This window comes from Solanum pennellii, chromosome 8 (assembly GCF_001406875.1).
Source record: "Solanum pennellii chromosome 8, SPENNV200".
In the NCBI taxonomy this organism is placed as follows: domain Eukaryota; kingdom Viridiplantae; phylum Streptophyta; class Magnoliopsida; order Solanales; family Solanaceae; genus Solanum; species Solanum pennellii.
The window spans coordinates 62,410,958-62,432,218 of NC_028644.1; the positions used below are offsets into that span (position 1 = coordinate 62,410,958).

Genomic DNA, 21,261 nt, shown 5'->3' on the forward strand with positions numbered 1-21,261 from the left:
CCCCCCCTCCCCGGGACCTCGAGGCACCGTGCCTTGTGGTCCCCCGCCTCGCCCTTAAAAAAAGTTCCTCAAAACAAAATTCATATACCAAAAAATTTCAGTAAACTATTCCGAGCCTGGAGTTTTTCATTTAATTAAATTAATCTAAGTATTCAAAGTTAGAATTAACCAGAACAAAAATAACTAAATAAAATCCAACTATTGAGAGAGAATGAGTAACACTGTATAACAGTGTATATAGTCTTTTATATTCAATAGAAGTAAAATTTCAAAATGGAAGGAAGAACACATCTTAAAAGATCTTAAGTATAAATTGTGTGAACACAAATTGCACGCATCGATCGGTATTCTCAAAAAGGATCATAAATAAGTATTTTGACCATTTGACTATAAATTTTCAAAGTGACATTTTGAAATTTTTAGATTTAAAAATATAACACTATTTCATATTGATATAAATCAATAACTCGGATCTAATTAAAATAATTTTTAAATATATATAATAAATATCAAATTCCTTCAACTATTTCGTATTTCTATTTTTTTAACTGCCTCCGGTAGCCCACTTGTCTAGTTTCTCCAATGGGATGTTAATTTTACTACATGTGTTGGTTCAGATATTTGATAAAACCAATCATTTAAGCATAGTCAAACATTATATTCCTTTTTATTATTTGCTTTATATGGAGTATAATAGTTACTGTGTCATAGAAGCAACGACAGTACTTGCCAATGGTACGATTTTTTTTGCAGTTAACGTAACTTCAAATATTTCGGTGGTTTCATTTTCAAGATATTTTCCCATGGTTTTGGCGCAACTGGATTTTCTTTAATCCAAGCCAAACATGTGCCAATTTTCATCTGCTTATTATTATTATTATTATTATTTGCATTAGACACATTACCACAAGTCACTCTACGTGTCCCCAATCTTGCAGCTATATCAAACAAGAAGCTACAAATTCTTTGTGCTCTTTTCTTGCCCACCCCACCACATAATTGTGATGATGAAAATAATTTATACACTATATAATAATTAAAAATACCAATTATACCCTCCTCAAAACTGATCATTAAGAGATAATACCCAAGGGCAGAAATGTACTTACAATCCCAGAAAACCATGCTCCAAAAACCTCCTCTAGTTTTTTTTATTTCTTCCAACCAGCTCACTATATATATACATGGCATACAGAGATAGATAGTTCAAACCCAGTATTTCAGCAAGAAATTAAACCTTGTCACAAATATAAATATCCAAGAGTTCTGAAGAATCAAAGTTTAGAAAATGAGTTCAACAAGCAGAGCATGGGTTACAAGCAGTGAGTTTGGGTGTAGTAGAGGCACTAAAAGATCAAGGAGTTTGTAGGTGGAATTACACAATTAGAGCCATAAATCAGCACGCTAAGAACAATCTACGCATTAAGAGACAAGGTAATGCCTATAATAGTGAAGACACTTAAAGATAAACAAAAACAGTTTCTAGATTAATCATTCTATTTTAAACAAACTAAACTCAAATGAAATAATGAAACACTGAGCATTAGATCAAAAATTAAAAGAAACAGGACATCCCCTCCATTAACACCATTTTGTTTGAAAATTTGACGATTGCTTCCAAGCTTAATTTCTTTTAACCATAAACCTACATACTGGCAAACAAGAGTAGTAACAATGTGAGTCATTGTTGCATTCCCTCGTGGACGTATTTTATTACTCAACCTCATGTTTTTTCGTCTCCCTCAATAAAGTAACACCTTAATCAAATGGATAGAGGTCAGAGCACACGGGATATTAAGAAGTTCTACTCCCTGTTAGAGATTTGAGTAAATGCCCATTTAGAAGCCCCTGTCCCCCTGAGCTACATGTTCTGTCCTCCCCTTTCCTAACTAGGCGCATACGTCTTAAATTCTAGACATTTCCTTAATATATATAATGTAAAATTGATGAAACGATTCATGAGTCTTGTATAACTAAGCTAGTCACAAAATGATCTTGTAGATATAGCAATATATATTGTGGATGAAATGTTGACTCTAGAAGGTAATAATAATAAAATAGACAGACTTTGGTGAATGGTTGAGACATAAGGAAGAACAGCCGCATCTAATAAAAAAACAGAACTTTTAAACAAAGTGCTACATATTTATATATCGAAATACTGAAGAAAGAAGGGATTTACCTCTTTTTGTGCAGCAAACCGAAACAACCAGCTTGAAGACTTCTCACCAAAAGAACATCAGCTCCGACGAACTACGATGTGCCAACGGCTCGGAAACATCAAAAGCAGAGGGTGTTTTCCTCTAAAAAATTCTTAAACTTGAAATGCTCTTCAACACCCCTATTTCTCGATGAAGAATTCTGTCTTTTTCGATGGTTCAAATCCCTATTTCACAGTGAAGATGACAAGGGTATTTATAGGGGGAATTAGGTCGAATACTTTCATAATTGAACCAAACGCAAATTTTCGCTCCACTTCGAAAATCTAGCCCCCATATTCAACGGAATATTAATATCAATTTTCAAAACCTCTGCCTCTATGAAGCTGCTATTTTTTTCAGAGTCACAGAGAATCACTGATGCGGTGAACAACACTAACAGTGAACACACTTAAAGATGGACTGATTTAGAACAGAAATAGGGTATTTAAAGAGAGAACTAAACCAAGATCATGAATGATACACTAAATACAAATACAATCGTTTAAGAGACAAGGTAATACCTATAATATTGAAGACACTTAAAGATAAACATAAACAATTTCTAGATTAGTCATCCTATTTTGAACAAACTAAACTCAAATGAAATAATGAAACACTGAGCATTAGATCAAAAATTAAAAGAAACAGGACATCCACTCCAAATACTCTCTATTCAACGGAATATTAATATCAATTTTCAAAACCTCTGCCCGCCTCTATGAAGCTGCTATTTTTTTCAGAGTCACAGAGATTGGAAATCCATATTGAAGAGGTAAAAATCATTTGGGCAATTATGAGGATAGAATAATTATCAAAAAGAAAATAGATAAATACAGCAAAAATAACACAGAAACAAGAAAGAAAATGAATGATGAAGATCCAAAGTCATCTCACTAAAATTCATCAATACACAATAGGGTTTGAAGAAAAGCATAATCATATGTTTCGTTGCTAACCCATGACTGATATACCAAATTCCCCAATCTTACAACGAGTTGACATGAAAACTATTCAATCAAAATCGACTAAACCCCCAACCCTAATTCAAACGAAAATGGGAAAAAAATACCTGATAAACATAGCAATGTCTCCACTACTCATTTGCCGATAATTGAGAAATCAAAACCCATCTTCATCGCCTAATTTCAGTGCTACAATGGTAGCGAAGAAGAGAAGAGAAAGAAAGTTTGTATTAATTTCAGTGGAAGATTTGTGGACAAAAGAGCCGTTGTATGACTTTTATATTTGCAAGTTTGTATTAAATTCCTAAAGAAATCCATTCCAGACCAAAAACACATTTTGAAATGGAAAGAAAACCAACCATAACCACATATTCCTAAAGAAATCCATTCCAGACCAAAAACGCCTTTGAAATGGAAAAAAAATGTGTAGTATTTTAACCCTCAAAATACTACAATATTGCCACTTATTAGAGTTATTATTGTCCTTCAAGTTTTTAGTTAATAGTTTTTCTGTCCTTTATTATAAATTGTGAAATAATAAAGTCAAAAATGGATAAAAGTGAAAATTATACATCTCAATTCTCATGGATAAAATGGAAAATCATCAAGTTTTCTACTTTTATATCGTGCTTATTAATTATTTATAATTCATAAAAATTATAAAATTAAGAATATTTTTATTATTTGGACGAAAACTATAATTTGTCTTTTTTTCATCTCGGGAAAAATACAATTGGGAAGAGATAAATATATCTAAACTAGTACAAAATAACATTATTAACTACACTAATGAACATAAAATTATTTAGGTATTAAGTGCAATAAAATTAAAGTAATTCTGATTATGTTTCACTAGCTAATATTAATTAGTAATAAGGTGCAACATGTGTACTTAAGCGTGTATAGGATAGAATAATTACTTTAACACAAAATTTTAATCACCAATAAATTTCCTTCTATAGGATGAAGTGTGAAAAACACTACTCCCTCCGGTCCGGTATTATTTATCATGATTTCTATTTTTAAAGTCAAATTATAAAAACTTTAACTAACATTTTAAAATGTATTTCTCATCATATTAATATGCAAAAAATTGTAATTTATAGTATTTTTCATATAGTTTTAGAATATTTTTTTTTTAAATATCGAATTAATATAATTTAATGTACCTTTGAAAATTAGTCAAATTAACTTTCGATAAGCGCAACATGAGAAACAATTCTGGAGGAAAAGTATAAATTAGTTGACTTTTCAATTTTCTTCTTTCCCCTTAAAGAGGGATTAGGAGAGTCTTCTCTTTTTAATTATCGTACATTTTTAAATAAATAAATTTTTTATTCACTTTTGTTTGTTATGTGTGCTTTTAGAAAGTCAATTTGTTTAATTTTTAAAATTAAATTAATTTATGTTAATTTGATATTTTTTGTATAAAGAAAATGATATTCAAAAATTATATGAAAAATACTATAAATTATAAAATTTTACATATCGATATAACTAAAGTATACATTATAAAATATTGATGAAGTTCTTCTAATTTAACTCTATAAAAAAAAAACTATTACACTTAATTGTGAACGGAGAAAGAAACTACTAGTATTTAATTAAGGCAAAGGAATCAAAATTTAATAATATTTCCTAACGCCCAACTACTTATGGTTGATTAATATATAGAACGGATTAATTGCTATAAATACGTGTAACCAAATCAAGCTAAATAAACCAAATGCACCTAAATCACTTTGGCACGTTTTCCAATTGGATATGTGAACAAAAATCACAATGCATACAATATTTTATGTTATATTGTGCTATATTATTTGATAATTGTATTCATTATATAATGTCACATCACTAAATTTAGAGAATTAAAATATAAAAAAGTAAAGTACGAATCAGCACTATCATAAACTAAAAGCTAAAAAAGATTATTAAATAATAAACAAATAAAAAATAAAATAAAATAAAACACAACAACACTAAATTGATATATAAAATAAGTTTTTTATCAATATTTAACGATATAATTTAATCCTTTATACAATAAAATTTAGGGATAATGCACAAATATCCCCTCAGTCTATGTTCGAAATTTCAAGAAAACACTTATATTATATTAAGGTCTTATTACGTTCCTGAACTTAATTTATTAATAATTTTCTATCTCTTTTCGGCCTAGTGACACTATCTTGTGAGCTCAACGTTAGTTGACTTTTTTTTAAGTTAATGTCACGTAGGTTGAAATGAAATAGAAAATTACGTATAAAATAAATTCAGGGTTAATAGGTCCTTAGTATAATATAAATGTATCTCTAAAATTTCGAATATAAATTAAACGGATACGTACACATTTTTCCTAAAATTTAAATTACACTAATATTATATTTTATCTAACAGCATAATTTAATATAATAATAACTAACAAAACGAAGTTAAGTAATCCTCCCTAATTCAAAAGGTAAGGGCTAAAAATGCTTCATAAAAATATGGGATATATGTTAGGAAAAAATAAAGGTACAAGATAACAAAAAGATAATTTTTTTTTATAATTTAGTTGAATAACATGATTATATAATCATGTTCACTAGAAAACATGACTATATAAAAAAAAAAGTTAGTTAAACTATTTTTTATTTTAAAATAAAATAATGGAATCCAAGCAGTATCATTATATGATTCTTTCCCCCAAATTAAATGTATTGAACTTTTCCTTTTTGATATATTATCTTCGTCTCATTTTATGTTACCTTTCAAATTTTAAGAGTCAAATAAATTTATTTTTAATTGTACATTTTTATAGATTTTTTAAGTATTTTAAATTATTAATTATTGTGATTTATAGTACTTTTTACATAATTTATAAATATATAAATTTCATTTCAAAAAAATTAAAAATTGTATGCGCAAATTTTCAGTCAAATTTAAATTATTTGACTCTCAAATCATAAAAGGTTTCATATAAATTACGACATATGAAATACTCTTCTTCAGTTGATATATTTTTCATCTTACATAATATCTAAGAAATTAAAAACTGATATTCCTCTCTTTACAATCAAGTGGCTTTCCGCTCCTCGACTTGAGCCCAGTGGTGTGGGGTTTTTGATCTTTTGCTGCTCCCATTGACCACAGAGGCATGCGAGAGAAAGCGCTGAACAATGATTAAATGAATGAAGAGGCTTTGACAAGACCTCGGCATTCTCGCTTATGTTATTAAGACTCACTTGTCTTCCGTTAAATAGAAAATTAAATTTTATTAATTTATTTTTAAAAACTTTTGAGGATTTTATAAATAAATATTAGCACTTTTAAAAATAAAAATTATAAGAAAAATTAATTAATTGTATCTTTTATTTAAGAAAAGGGGTCAAAATATTATTTAACTATAGAAACAAAAATATCACAGTTTATAATTTGACTCAAAAATATTTTTATTGTTAATACATTGGTTCAAAATATTCTTAAACTATGTGAAATATAAATTAAGAATAAAAATAAAAATAAAAATACTTCTTATTTTATCGTCATATAAATATAAATCAATGATGGATACACTTTGTTTTATATATATGACAGATATTATTTGAAGAAACGGTGCATGAAGTTATTCCATTTTAATTAATAAAATTAGATTAAGAAGGAAAAAAAATATTTCCTACACTTTTATTTGTTGAAATGGTTTTAGAAGAGAGAAAACAATAGTGTTCTTTAAACATTTTAATTACGAAAAAGATGTGTTTAAGAAGACAAAAATAATGTATTTATTTATAAAATGACATTTTTGATCCATTTTGTAACTATATAAACATTTTTGAACCAAAATATTGACGAAAAAGAATAGGGAGACAAGGAAGAATGATTCAAGGAATTAATGGTAAAATAGAAAGTTCAATATTATATTCGTAGCGGATGGGTTAAATGGGGCGGATCATTATATCGTTTAAATGGATATATATTTTGTTCTTAAAATTTTGGTTAAAAATTAAAATTTCATATCAATAAATTTAACGAAAAAACAATTATATAGGTTGACTTTTTATGCAAAGAAATCGTAATTTGAGTGACTTTTGAATTAAAAATAAAGTTAAGTGATTTTTTATTAAAATAATAAATAGTTGAGTAACTATCAAAATTATTAATTCCATTTTTCAGTCAAAAAAGACATTTTTATTTGTTTCACGTAACTTAATTTTTTTTTTAATTTCTTAACAATTGATTTAATAAAATTGATATGAAATAATTATTTTAACTAATATGGAACGAAAAGAATATACCAAACGAATCCCATAATATTTGCAGTTCATTTAACAGATTTGATGAGTCATAATAACAGACACGATAAGGCTGAGATCGTCAGCTGATGTCAATTTTCACCAATTACACAAACCCCAACACGTAATCTTTCTTCATTTCTGGGGTTTAAGAATTTGAAGAGTAAAAAGATTAACATTTTTTTATTTTGCAGAGAAATCAAGAAATGGGAACTGCAAGTGTTGAGGAGTCTAAGAAACGCCCTCTTGTATTTGCTTATTACGTTACTGGGCATGGCTTTGGACATGCCACTCGAGTTGTTGAGGTACCTTTGTCTTTCTTTTTTTCTTATTATCTATCTTTGTAGTGTAAAAATGTGATCTTGATAATACCCTTTTCTTTGTTTTTCTGAAACGGTTATCTAATTGATGAATTGGGTTGTTCTTCATCTTGTTGCTTTCTCTGATAATGAATTTTGGTTAAAGTTGCATTTTTTTTCTGATCAAGGGGCATAATTGGAGTTCTTTATGATATTGGGACCCAAGATAGAATCATTTTGCTCATGATTTCATTACTTCGATTATCTACTTAGTTGATGAGTTAGGAAGGTGACTCTCATTTGACTATTTCGTGGAAGTGTTAGCAAAAAGCCTAAGAAATATGTATATTTCAGGGTATTTAAACTTCAATGGGCTAATTAGAGAAGTTATCAGAATATGGGAAATGAGTAATGGTGGAATTGTTTAGTTAAGAGAAACAATTTTTATACAATTAAGGGCACTGTTAAAGTGCAGAAACCTACTTATCCTAAGTAAATTGATATTGTAGACCGCTGTTCCTATGGTTGTGATGTTCTATATACATCATGGTCCTTCAAGTCTGATCATTGCATAGTGTATTTCTGCAAACTGTTGATGCATCAGAAGATCATACAGTTGTCCTGCTTGTCAGCTTGTGGTTTAAATCTTGATTTATTGTCTTGCATTATGGAAATTATTTCTGCCCCAACGAATGTGATTTTTCTGCTGCTTAGGTCGCTAGAAATCTCATCCTAGCTGGGCATGATGTTCATGTCGTCACTGGTGCACCTGCCTTTGTCTTTACATCCGAGATACAATCTCCTAGACTATTTCTTCGCAAGGTCTGTTGATTTTCATGCTCCCTCGCTGAAGAATTCCTAATTTGCTTCTTTAATGAGTTCTTTTTACTATTTTTTAACATTATGTAACACTTTGCAGGTATTGTTAGATTGTGGAGCAGTTCAAGCTGATGCATTGACAGTGGATCGTCTTGCCTCACTAGAGAAGGTATACTCGCTACCTTAGGCCCTTTTTGCGAAGTATATAATTCCATTGTAATTTTTCTTTGTTATATTGCTAGATAAGATATTATGCTTGACTGGTTTAATCGTTATATGTGCAACTTTGTTGCTTCAGTATTCTGAGACTGCTGTTGTACCACGTGCATCTATTTTGGCAACAGAAGTGGAGTGGCTGAAATCCATCAAGGCAGATTTTGTGGTAAAAGAATTGCTTCTCTTTTTTCATTAATGACAAATTAAAAGTACTTTTCTGGCCTTCTTTTAATTCAATAAGTTTTACTAGTCACTGGTGTTAAATAGATATGGGAAAGTAAGACTGAATAGAATAAGAATGTTAAAAGGTATTCTTTTCTTTCGGAAGCTTAGGTTAGGTCATAACGACTTTGTCTAATGACTACTTTTGTGACATCATCGCTCTTTGTAGAATAAATAAGTAGGAAGTTATCATTTCTTTCTTTCGGAAGCTTGGCTTAGGAAATATATGACCGTGTCTTAGCACTATATTTTTGTCCACTGCTGTCCGTATTACCAATATGATCTGTTTGTTCATAGCCAAGCCAGCAATTATTAAGAAAGGAAATTTTTTTCTCTGATTTCTAAAAAGTGCCTTTTCTCGTTATGCCTGCCCAAGGGATTGGAGGAACTATATGATGTTTATGTCTATGTATTCTGGAAACAGGTATCAGATGTTGTTCCAGTTGCTTGCAGGGCTGCAGCTGATGCTGGAATTCCATCTGTTTGTATCACCAACTTCAGGTTTTCACGACTAACTCCGTTTTTACTTCATATCTTCTTTGTCATCTATTATTTGGGTGAAATTAGAGTGTGTATAATGATACAACAAATGTTCAGGTAAATAAAGCTCCAGTGAAATACGCCGCATGCTTTTTTGATTTGAGGTTTAGAATCTGACACCCAGATTATACTTCTGATCCTTTTCAAGTCCTGAAAACTATTTTATATATTTTTGATTAATCTCTGTACACTGTTGCAAAACATGATACTATTATTTGTGATGATTCCTGGTGATCAATGGACTATGTCCTTTTGTTGGTTGTCATTTTATTCGTCAGTAGATCAAGGTTAAAAAAATATCCCTTATATACCTGCCAATATTTTTCCTGTGTAGCTGGGACTTCATCTATGCAGAATATGTAATGGCAGCTGGAAACCATCATAGATCAATCGTGTGGCAGGTGAGATCCTTGAGCTTAGCCATATCCTGCTAATGTTCAATTTTTAGCTTGATAACATGTTTGCTGATTTATTGTGAGATGTGAACCTTGTCCAAAGTCTTACCTACAGTTTGTTTCAGTTCAATTATATTTTCCAAAATTTTGATCTCTCTTCTTTTTGGTGGCTTTGTGTCTAATGCAGATTGCAGAGGACTATTCTCATTGTGAATTTCTTATTCGACTGCCAGGATACTGTCCAAGTATGTCGGTGTGCTGTGTACGAAAATGTTGTTTTATTTGTATTTCTTGTTCTTCATCAACAATAGGTCAATTGCTTAATTACTGCAGTGCCTGCTTTTCGTGATATAATTGACGTGCCATTGGTTGTAAGGAGATTGCACAAGTCTCGTAAAGAGGTCAGATAACACAATGTTCGTCTTTATTTGAAAGAGCTAGAATAATTAGAAGAATATGTATCTAAAGACATTAGTTCATTGTCACTATTGCAGGTGCGGAAAGAACTTGGAATTGGGGAAGATGTAAATGTTGTTATCCTGAATTTTGGTGGACAGGTGAGTCTACAGATCTCTTTGACTAGGTCATCTAGTAAATACGTCAACAGCATTTAAAAATTGTCTAGAAACATTGGCTGCAGACTGAATTTAGTTGCTAGCTTTGTTTCCCCTTTCTCCTCGATAATTTGCCAAGATTGCTTATCATCATGTTCTTGTTTGTTTTTCCTTAATCAGTTGGACTCTCGTATTTAATTTAAATTTTGATATTGACGAGTGGTTCAACCATAATTGGTTCAGGCCGTGGTCTTGCTGCTTTATAGTAATCGATATTTTTGCTAATTTCAAAATTTAGTTATATAGTTTGATTGGTAGGAGGCAAACAAAGAGTAGTTTATCAATAGTGCCATTATACCCGTTCCCCACACAAAAAAAAACACATACAACAAGTAGAGTTGTCAATAACAAGATTATCCTAAAACATTTTCAGGTTGACAGAGAACTTAATAATAACTTGTGAATGAAACATACTCCCTCTTTCCCATTTTATGTTTGACTAGTTTTAGAGATTAGTTTGACTAGAGTATTAGAAGCAGTAGTGGAAGAAAATGTTACAACTATCGCTAAAAAGTTAATAACATTAATTATTAATCTGGTTAGTTAATTGTACTTGATTTATTGTGAAAGTTGTATAAAATGATATAATTAATGCAATGATATCTGATAACTTGAGATATATCCCAAAACAGGAAGAGTGTTGTATAAATTGGGAAAGGTTGTTTTCTACATTGTTTTTCAGTTCGTTACCATTCACGATAAAGGGGTAGTTTTGGAGTAAACGAGATCTTATTTTCGGCATCTCAAAAATGTGAGTGAAAGAAAAAACATCTAGGAGAGAGGGTATATCTATTTTGTCATTCCAATATTGTCTTACGCATCTTCTTCTCACTGATAGAAATACCCTATAATTAACACATCAGTACTAGAATAATGCTCCTATTTCATTTGCAGCCTGCAGGTTGGAAGTTGAAGGAGGAATACTTGCCAACTGGTTGGTTGTGTCTGGTATATGATCTCTTGAACTTTTAAGCACGTGTATTATTTCCATATACGATTAAATTTGACATCTTTCCTGTCTGTATTCAGGTTTGTGGTGCCTCTGAGAGCGAGAAGCTACCTCCAAATTTTTTAAAGCTTGCAAAAGATGCATATACCCCGGATCTAATGGCAGCATCAGACTGCATGCTAGGTTAGTTGCATGTTGCATCACTGAAATGCTCGGCAGAAAATTAAGCTGTTCCAATAAAGCTAAAACCTTCTGAATATTCTTCTGTTCCAGGAAAAATTGGATATGGTACCGTCAGTGAGGCCCTGGCCTACAAGTTACCATTTGTATTTGTCCGTAGAGACTATTTTAATGAAGAACCGTTTCTCAGAAATATGCTTGAGGTAGAGTATATTAGCACAAGCTTCTTTCTATGGATATGTTTCTTTATTACCTCAAATTTTGGTAAAGATACTGTAATTAAAGCCTACAATTTTAATTAGTACTATCAAGGTGGTGTTGAGATGATCAGAAGGGATTTGCTTACTGGACATTGGAGACCTTACCTTGAACGTGCAATGACTCTGAATCCATGCTATGAAGGAGGAATTAATGGTGGTGAAGTTGCAGCTCGCATTTTACAGGATACAGCTTATGGTAAAAATTATACACTAGACAAGGTAGAGTTGTATTCACAAAAAAAATTATTCCTCATCTTGTCTATTTTGATTAAGAATTATCCATGACCTAAACTAATAAATTTGTACCCAGTTATATACTAAGATTTGCTATTATATGACTTTTAGCTGAGTGGGCCAAGGAGACTGCGTGATGCCATAGTTCTTGGATATCAGTTGCAAAGAGTTCCCGGAAGAGATCTCTGTATTCCAGATTGGTATGCAAATGCAGAAAGTGAACTTGGTCTTCGTACAGGATCACCTTCTGCTGTAACAGCTGAAAACAAATCTCTAGCAGACTCGTAATTCTTCTTACATCCCATTTGTTCAGCATTTAACAGAATAAATTCCGAGTGTTTATAGTGGTTAATGTTTATGATTTTCTTCTCTTAGGTTTTATCAAGACTTTGAGATTCTCCATGGAGACTTTCTTGGTCTGTCAGATACCTTGAGTTTCTTGAAGAGCTTGGCAGGACTGGATGCATTGGTAGATTCCCCAACAAAAACAGGAAAGCACACCATTAGGGAGCAGAAAGCTGCTGCTGGTCTCTTCAATTGGGAGGTCTTTTCATTTCATGCCAAACTCTCTTATGTGATTTTATTTGGTTGACTAACCCTGCAACTTGTCACCCCAGCTTCTCTACCTTCATAAGGTAGGGGCAAGGTCTGCTCACACACCATCCTCCCCAGACCCCACTTGCGGGATTACATTGGGGTTTGTTGTTGTTTGACTATCCCTGCAACTTGTCACCCCAGCTCCTCATCCTCACTTCCATTAAATCTGCTGCACCTATCAATACCTAAAAGAGTTTAAGTTACACCATCAATATAATGAATTTTACAATAATGAGTGATCTTTTCTTGTTGTACCAGGTAAGCTGTCTTGCTTTCAAGATTTCAAATCCCACATTCTAAGAGGCTTACCTGTAGATAATTTTTACAGTCTTAACAGTGTATATAACTTAAACTCACCTCAAAATGGAAATAATGTAGCACCAAAGGGGGAAGTAAAGAAGGAGAAATGAGAAAAGGGATAAACAAATAGAATAGAGGGAGAGAGAGGAAAAAGAGAAACAAGATATTTGAAAGGACGAGAATGAGAGAGAGACAACTACTAAGAGAGAAGAATTGGAGAGAAATAAAGGGAAATATAGGAGAGGGGAGGTGGAAGAACGGTGTTAAAGAGGGATAGAAATTGCAATAACAAATCAATTGATCCAATACTCTTGAAAGATATATTATTATTATTATTATTGTTATTATTATTATTATTATTGTTGTTGTTATTTGTTAAAAAAGATCTATATTACTAATATGAATCTCATCATTGCTGATCGACATATCATCATATAATGGTCTATTTGCACCAGTTGGATAAGGACCTTTTCAGACTACCAACCAGAGCCAGAAAATATTAGGCAACCAGTGGCAAGAACAGTAAATGGGAGGTACTTAAGAATACAGCTGCGTGATGAATTAGAACTTGGGTTCTTATACCAAGGTTGATGTAGCAACAAAAGGGACTTAGAATTCATGGAAGTAGTAAAACTTCGCCTTTAACAAACAGATAGTACTAGTAGATTTTATCTTTAACTAAAAGATAAGATGGTCTTTTTTGATAGAAAAGACTCTATCAACAGAAAGATAATGATAGTACAATCCTTTTTAGCTACATCAGGAAGTTGAAAACAATTTTAATTTAGGTATCAGTGTTTCATTCCCGTTATTTTGGAGAATGAATAAGCTAATGTAATCATTGTGCTGTCATTATCATATTCCTTTTATTTTGATGCATCCTTGGTCCACTAAAGTTGCTTCATCTCTAGAATCTCAAAGTTTGTCTTAAAACCTATTTATGGGGAGAAAGAATCTTCTTGTGAACACTAAGCATGTCCATGATGTAGAGTGTTTCCTTCTGAATTTGAAATACTACAGTCATTGTACCCTTAGTTTCTTCTTAATCTAAGGTGACTTCCCTTGGTTTCTTTTTAATATTTAAAGGTGGCTTTTCCTAATCTTGTTGAAGATTTCTATCATACCTGGCTTACTCACCTAGACTTTCTGTATATAGGAAGACATTTTTGTGGCAAGAGCACCTGGAAGGCTAGATGTGATGGGTGGAATTGCTGACTATTCTGGAAGTCTTGTTTTACAGGTATCCTATTAACTTCTTTTAATTCTTTGTGTGATGCCTATTCTTGTTTGTTAGACCAAGTGTGGTCTCAATACATCCAAACTTGTCTTATGGATAGGTTCTAGTTCTTATCTTCTCTATCTAAAGCATGGTCTCAGAAATGGGCGGCATATTGTTGTCTAATTCAGCTTTGAATTTGTATATGGTTGCTATTTCATTGACCACTTAGTTGCCCTCTGAACACCCATTTTGCATTTTGAATATAGTTTAAACCAACCTTCTAAATGTTAGTTGCTTTGTTGCTCCATTTGAAGTAGTAGGACATTTTATTTCAGTTTCATTACTTTCTCCTTTTTGGTCTTACATAGCATTTTATAATTTCCTTGCATAAACACATGCCAGAATAGTCCACTGCTGTCTATTCACTATGCATGTGGCTGTTATCGTTATACAAACATGTTAATTGTACATATTAATTCTCAATTTCTTGACTTCTTTGACCTTGTTACTCCACAACTGGGACACTCCAATTTTCTTTGTTTACCTACCTGTTGTTAATGTTATCTCGTTATTGTCTTTCATATGCATACTTATTGAAGGTTTGTTATTTGCTTTTACTTAGCATGTGTGCTTCTTGAAAAGACTTGAATTGTTAAGGGAAGTTCGGTGAAGTTTAAAAACTAATGTTTTTGTTGTTCACTTAATATTGTTGCTGCAGATGCCAATTAGAGAAGCCTGTCATGTTGCTGTTCAAAAGATTCACCCCAGCAAACAGAGGCTATGGAAACATGCTCTGGCTCGGCAGCAGGACAAAGGACAAGGACCCACCCCTGTGCTTCAAATTGTATGAATTTCTCACTGTAGTTACTTATTTAAAGTATATGATTAGTGTTGAATATGGTTACTCGAAACAGTTAGCTGTTCTCGTCTATTTTAACTTCAATTAAAGGGACCAAGTCGTATGCGCAACTTTTGGGTGTACTAGAATCTCTCACAATACATGAAGAAATTGCAGCTCTCTTTTTGAAATGTGGTACAGATTCTTCAGAAGTGATTGTTTTGGTCTGTTTTGATGTGGGAATGGGTAGCAAACTAGCTGTTTCAAGTTCTCAGTATGAGAAATCTGAACAATTGAAATAGTCTAGCTGTTTTGACTGGAATCATTACCATTCTCTTGAAGCTTTACCAATTTGCGCCACAATAGGTGTCATATGGCTCAGAACTGAGCAACCGTGGTCCAACATTTGACATGGACTTATCCGACTTCCTGGAAGGGGATGAACCCATAACTTATGAGAAAGCAAGGCAGTATTTTGCCCGAGATCCTTCCCAAAGGTTCTATCATTCTCCCATTCTACATTTTCCCTACTTGAATGTCTATCTTCATGTTATACTAACTTCAGCCAATATTAGATGGGCTGCATATGTTGCTGGCACAGTTCTAGTTTTGATGAAGGAGCTTGGCATACGCTTTGAGAATAGTATCAGTTTGCTGGTCAGTCCAACTCCATTACTCACTGCCTTCATTTTCTTCTATTCTGTCTATATATCTATTACTTGAATATCTGACTACAGGCATGGTTCTATATTTCTCTTCTATGCACTGCCATTCAACGGTGATACAATCTAGTGCCTTGGTTTACTCCATGTATTCCTTTTAATGTAGCGTACTGTTAGTTTACAATAGGTAACATCTCCTTAACATCCTGATAGTATGAGCTGCTTACATACACTAGTCTTCATTTCATGTGAACATAAATTTCATCCTAATGATTATACCACGCCATAATATCCACTCATATGCCATAGATCTCACAGTTACACACAATATTTCCTTCTGACCGGTCAAACCCTCTGATTGTGGTTGCCTCAATGAGCATTGCATCGGCAAAGTAGCTTTGGCAGTGTAGAGGTTGGTAGACTAGCTTAGCTACCAATGTAGGTATTTTATTCTGTTTCATTCATTTTTACGCGGATAATGGTGACTACCCTTTTTTGATGACGTAATAAAGCTTTCATTCAAAATTTGGCAAAGGCCCTTATACAAATACAAGGGGTATACCAAAAAAAGTAAACCTACAAAAGATATGGTTTTCTAACGAACATAACCCCATACCTTTACAGGGAAATCTAAATAAGGGAGATGAGTGTAATATCATTAACCACAAGAGAGGTTAGTATTATGACGTGAACACGTGAAAGCAGAGGGGAGGTCTTTGAAATTATCTCTTACATTTATGGTTTAATAATTGGTGTCTTTCTATTATCAAGTTTGAAGTTCTCAAATTACACAATTGAGCAAGCAAAGTTAAATAATCTATGATGACGCTCCTTTATGAACTTGCAGGTCTCTTCTGCTGTCCCAGAAGGAAAAGGTGTGTCATCCTCTGCATCTGTGGAGGTTGCTAGCATGTCTGCCATTGCTGCTTCTCATGGTAGTTACTCTTTCCATTTGATTTTCTAACTATGCACATGTTATAATGAAATATGTAATAATTTGTCGAGAAGAATCATGTAAAGTAGACCATAGCACTGCTAACTTATACTGGGTAAGAGTGTCTGCACACACATGGACGGTCTAATCCCCCCTTTGGTTTAGGTGCACAATATGAAATGACAGTAAAATAGGAGGGACTGACAACAGGGAGGGGGGAGTTTGTTAACATCTCGGGCATGAACAAAGGTTACTTCATCTCGACCGAACTAAGACTAGAAAGTCATTCATGTTAATGAAACACCATTCACGGTTGTCTATGTTAGTAAAATAGCCATAGCGACTTCGAGTGCAGCTAAAGTTGTATCGCCAAGAACTGGATCATAAAAAAGACAGGATTAATTGTCAAGTGATACACATTGTTGCTGACAGCCTGCTAATAGATTTTTGAGTGAAGATGAAAACATTCATGAAGCCTGGTTGACATCCTCAGGGGCAAAAATCTAGTTCATATAGAATGCTTCTAAAAAGTTAAGAGCAATCAATGCACTTCACATAGCTACTTGTAAATAGTTAGACAACATCATGTACATTAAGATGTCTCATTTCTTTCTACCCTTTTTTCCCTTGCAGCTCTAGTGGCATGCTTGTGCTGATGATGTTGCTTCAAACTATCTTTTCTTATGCTTCATTCTGAGTGACTAATTCCTTGTTTCTTTAATTTGCCTTATAGTCATTCTGTAGACATAGCCTTTTAGATATTTCTGGAACTTTATGAGGGTTCTCACTTAAATATTCATTAGTTTACAACTTCATTAAAAAAAAATCATCAGCTTACAATTTTATATTGGCCAATGGTGTGGTTGTCAATATAAGTTAACATGAAAGAGAAACAAAGAGAAAAGAAAGTTCAAGTAACTACAAATATAAAAATGGTCCTAATGGCTAGAGTTGCAGTATAAAGAACAGACTAAGCAATTGTTAAGCGGAACATACAGAATCATGAAAGTGGTCAAGAAAATCTGAACAACCTGGAAAAGAAAGTTTTAATTAATTCTTGTCCTTCCCTTGAAGATTTTTATGTGGTACTGCCTTCTTATTTTCATGACAAAATATCATGAGTTTGGTAAGGATATATACCTGGACCACCCCTAGCAAAATAACCAGGGAACTACTCTCATTAGGGAAAGGTGTGACTAGTTATATTATTCTTCTCCTTGCATGCCTTCGGTAAGGTTTCCTAAAAGAAGATATTGAAGTTTTCTTTGGTCCGACGATGTGTAAGCTCCCCGTTCAACTGATCCATAGTAATTGAACACTCTCTTGATATTACCCCATAATCTTGTTTTCTTGCTCTCCAGGGTTGAATATTAGCCCAAGGGAGCTGGCATTATTGTGCCAAAAGGTATTATTTCTCTAGAGCTTCCGATTGATATTTTTTATCTTCCAGTTGTTTGATGTTCGTTAGTAGTGCAGTACCTGATTTGTCAGTCTTTTGATGATAGGTAGAAAATCATGTAGTTGGAGCGCCATGTGGTGTAATGGATCAGATGACTTCCGCATGCGGTGAAGCCAACAAACTTCTAGCAATGATTTGTCAGGTACTGACCCAATAAATTGACAAAATTATACTGAATTGGTGTTTATTGAATGACTAAGATTAGTTCCCTATTTATTGCAGCCTGCCGAGGTGTTGGGTCTAGTGGATATTCCTGGTCATATAAGAGTATGGGGGATTGATTCAGGAATAAGGCACAGGTATCAGTTTTAATATTTTCTGTACCTTTTTGACCCTCTTCAGAAGAAAAACAACCCTGCTTGTCTAGCTAACATGCTTTGCAATTTTTACAGAAACTGATTTGTTTTGAGCTCGGGCAGTATTGTCTTGCACTAAAGATGCATGCTCCATTAAACTTCATTGTCGAAATTTCGAATTCCCCAATATCAGTTTCTTTGTATCTGATTTGGTTAAAACCCTTCATGTCTTCCATGATTGAGTGATAATCATCTTTAAGTTCCAGAACAAAAACCCAATCAGTTGGAAAGTAAAAGGCCGGTTAATCCAACTTTGTCATCGAAATATTAGGAAAGTACTGCATCTTTGAAACATTAATAGGGAAAAGATGATCTATACACTGGATTGAAACTGATATGAGAACTATACTAGAAAGAATAGAAAAATAAAGGCATAATACATATATTGGACCCTAATCTTGGCTTCAAATTTTAACTTTGACCTCAAACTTTCATAATGCACAAACAGGCACTTTAACTATCCAACTTTTAAATAAATAAACACATGAGTCCTACATAGCGCAATACACGTAGGACACCACGTAGGACAAAAAATGACATGTAGGATGACATGTAGGACATGTTTGTCTATTTGTTCAACTTCATACAAGTTTAAGTGTCTACTTATGCACACCCAAAGTTGAAGTGCATAAATGTGAATCGAAGCCAAGTTAAAGGGCACATTTATGTATTATGCCGATTTGACCTGGTCTGCTTGTGCTGACACCTCCAAAAAGAGTGGATAAATATTCCATTCCTTCGAAGGATACCAACCCTCTCAATCTCACAGTACATTATTTTCTGGTTATCTCTTTTAATATTTGATAAAATTGAACCATCAAACTGCCACAGCTCCAGGAAAGCTTGTAAATCTTTAGCGGTGCTTTTGAAATATTGAATTTCAGTGCAAATGCAAGTCACATTAATGTAATATAAAATTCCTAAGAAAGAAACAAATTTTCATTGTGGCTTCATGCGATGGTGAAGATTGAGGAAAATTTGTACTGCTTCAAGAATAGCTACAGGAAAAAACATCGATACCAAAATGCAGACTAGTTACTAGCTCTTTCTTAAGCTTCATTGATTTAACATATTTAGCATAAACCAGTCACTAATTTTATGTTCTGTTGAAGTGCAAAACATAAATATGCACTATTCTCCTTCTCCATCCATGTTTTAAGATTTACCCACCACTGTGTGTGCAGTGTTGGAGGTGCAGATTATGGATCTGTGAGGATTGGTGCATTTATGGGCCGAGAGATCGTCAAGTCTATTGCGTCAAAACTATTGTCACAGTCCTTGTCAACCAATGGCAGATACCCTGATGATTCAGAGGAAGGTGGTGTCGAATTACTAGAAGCTGAAGCTTCATTAGATTACTTGTGCAACCTTTCACCGCACAGGTAAAATCATGACACTGGTAGTGCTAGAAGAATAAGGAGAGCATTTTTCATTTCCATTCTGATTGTTATTAGTTCTTTCTCAATCATTGCATGCGATCTCTCCTCTTTTTCCTGTTTTCCTCTGCACTATTGGCTGTTTTCACTTCTTTTTGCGTAAATGTTATTTATCTGTAGCAGTCAACAAATTTTTAGATTGTGCTATCATGACCCACACACCCTGGGCCAATTTTTACCATACATGACTCCTTTTCTCCTCCCATTCAAATTCCTTTCTTGGTCAAAAAAAAATACATGTTCTTCTTGTCCTCCACAATGACTTCATCCATACTTAAAGTATGGTGAAAAAAAAAAAAGATAAATTGTTGACACAAATAACAATAGGAGTATCATGTCTTGGGGATGCTTGGCTTGTTTTTGGCTGTTCCATTCCGATCGATCTCTTGGGTTGTAGAATTTATAAATGGTATTGCTATTGTAGATATGAGGCTATGTATGCCAAGGTGCTTCCTGATTCTTTAATTGGTGAGTCATTTATTGGGAAGTACACTGACCACCGTGATCCGGTAACGACAATTGACAAAACACGTAATTATGGGGTCAGAGCAGCTGCCAGACACCCTATTTACGAGAACTTCCGTGTGAAGGTTAGTTTTCTTGAAGTGGCCAATTTGTAATTGACATAATTGAAGCAATTTTTCTTCTTTATATCCTATCTACAGTTTTACTATTTATTTTTTGTATTATTGAATGTCTTTAGACTATGGTGTCTTGGTTTTTGGATGTTCATAGGATTTTACGGATTATGGAAATGATGTCCAATTTATATTGTACCCATAGTTGATGGAGGAGGACATTGTCCCGAGTCTGGGTGATTCATATCTTTAGGGGAAAGAAATAATTGAGTGGTTTGAACTTTTGTCTCATTACAATTTGCCAGTGTTACTGCACCTCTGAAACATAATAGGAAATGCAAAGCCTTGATCACCCATTATTTCTTAAAGAAAAGGATATAAGTTACAACAAACAAGCAATCAAAACACAATATAAACAAACTAAGCTAGACACCAATGTTATATGATGGAGAGCTGATTACATTATGGCCAAGAAATGAAGATTTAAAACGACTTTCAAAACTAGATTTTTTTTAGAGAAATCTGAGCCAGGAAATCTGTTAGAAGAACATACAAGGAAGAAGACAACTTATACAGGGAGAACTGGCTCCCTAGACAAGATATACTTGGATACCGAGGTGCAAATGCTTGTGGCTTCAACGTGAGGACCAGAACACAAGGAACAGTCTTCATCAGCACTTGTGGGTTTGCTAAGTTTAATGATTACCCCCCCCCCCCCAC

General features: G+C 33.2%; 1 protein-coding gene, 1 long non-coding RNA gene and 1 pseudogene across 6 annotated transcripts in view; 2 read left to right on the forward strand and 1 right to left on the reverse strand.

Annotated features, from left to right (window-relative positions):
- Positions 1-3,591, reverse strand: part of LOC114078388 — a 38,569-nt gene extending 34,978 nt beyond the window's left edge. The window contains exons 1-3 of one of the 3 annotated variants that reach the window (XR_003580081.1): positions 3,271-3,591; positions 2,183-2,386; positions 957-1,172 (exon numbers count right to left, since the gene is read on the reverse strand). This is a non-coding gene — a long non-coding RNA (uncharacterized LOC114078388). Of the gene's footprint in view, positions 1-956; positions 1,173-2,107; positions 2,387-3,270 lie in introns of those variants that run through there. The other 2 variants (XR_003580082.1, XR_003580080.1) reach the window with 2 other exon arrangements.
- LOC114078387 lies at positions 1,166-1,650 on the forward strand (annotated as a pseudogene).
- A 3,845-nt stretch (positions 3,592-7,436) lies between the features above and the next one.
- Positions 7,437-21,261, forward strand: part of LOC107028563 (L-arabinokinase-like) — a 15,791-nt gene continuing 1,966 nt past the window's right edge. For 2 of the 3 annotated variants that reach the window (XM_027918942.1, XM_027918943.1), the window contains exons 1-25: positions 7,565-7,739; positions 8,448-8,555; positions 8,653-8,721; positions 8,851-8,934; positions 9,415-9,491; positions 9,865-9,931; positions 10,113-10,170; positions 10,259-10,326; positions 10,420-10,482; positions 11,434-11,487; positions 11,569-11,671; positions 11,762-11,871; positions 11,971-12,147; positions 12,274-12,446; positions 12,538-12,706; positions 14,216-14,299; positions 14,997-15,122; positions 15,483-15,613; positions 15,692-15,773; positions 16,626-16,713; positions 18,074-18,117; positions 18,218-18,313; positions 18,394-18,470; positions 19,712-19,909; positions 20,388-20,553. In XM_027918942.1, the coding sequence (XP_027774743.1) occupies positions 7,641-7,739; positions 8,448-8,555; positions 8,653-8,721; positions 8,851-8,934; positions 9,415-9,491; positions 9,865-9,931; positions 10,113-10,170; positions 10,259-10,326; positions 10,420-10,482; positions 11,434-11,487; positions 11,569-11,671; positions 11,762-11,871; positions 11,971-12,147; positions 12,274-12,446; positions 12,538-12,706; positions 14,216-14,299; positions 14,997-15,122; positions 15,483-15,613; positions 15,692-15,773; positions 16,626-16,713; positions 18,074-18,117; positions 18,218-18,313; positions 18,394-18,470; positions 19,712-19,909; positions 20,388-20,553 (2,571 nt within the window). In that variant the 5' untranslated portion in view covers positions 7,565-7,640. The other variant, XM_015229671.2, reaches the window with a different exon arrangement.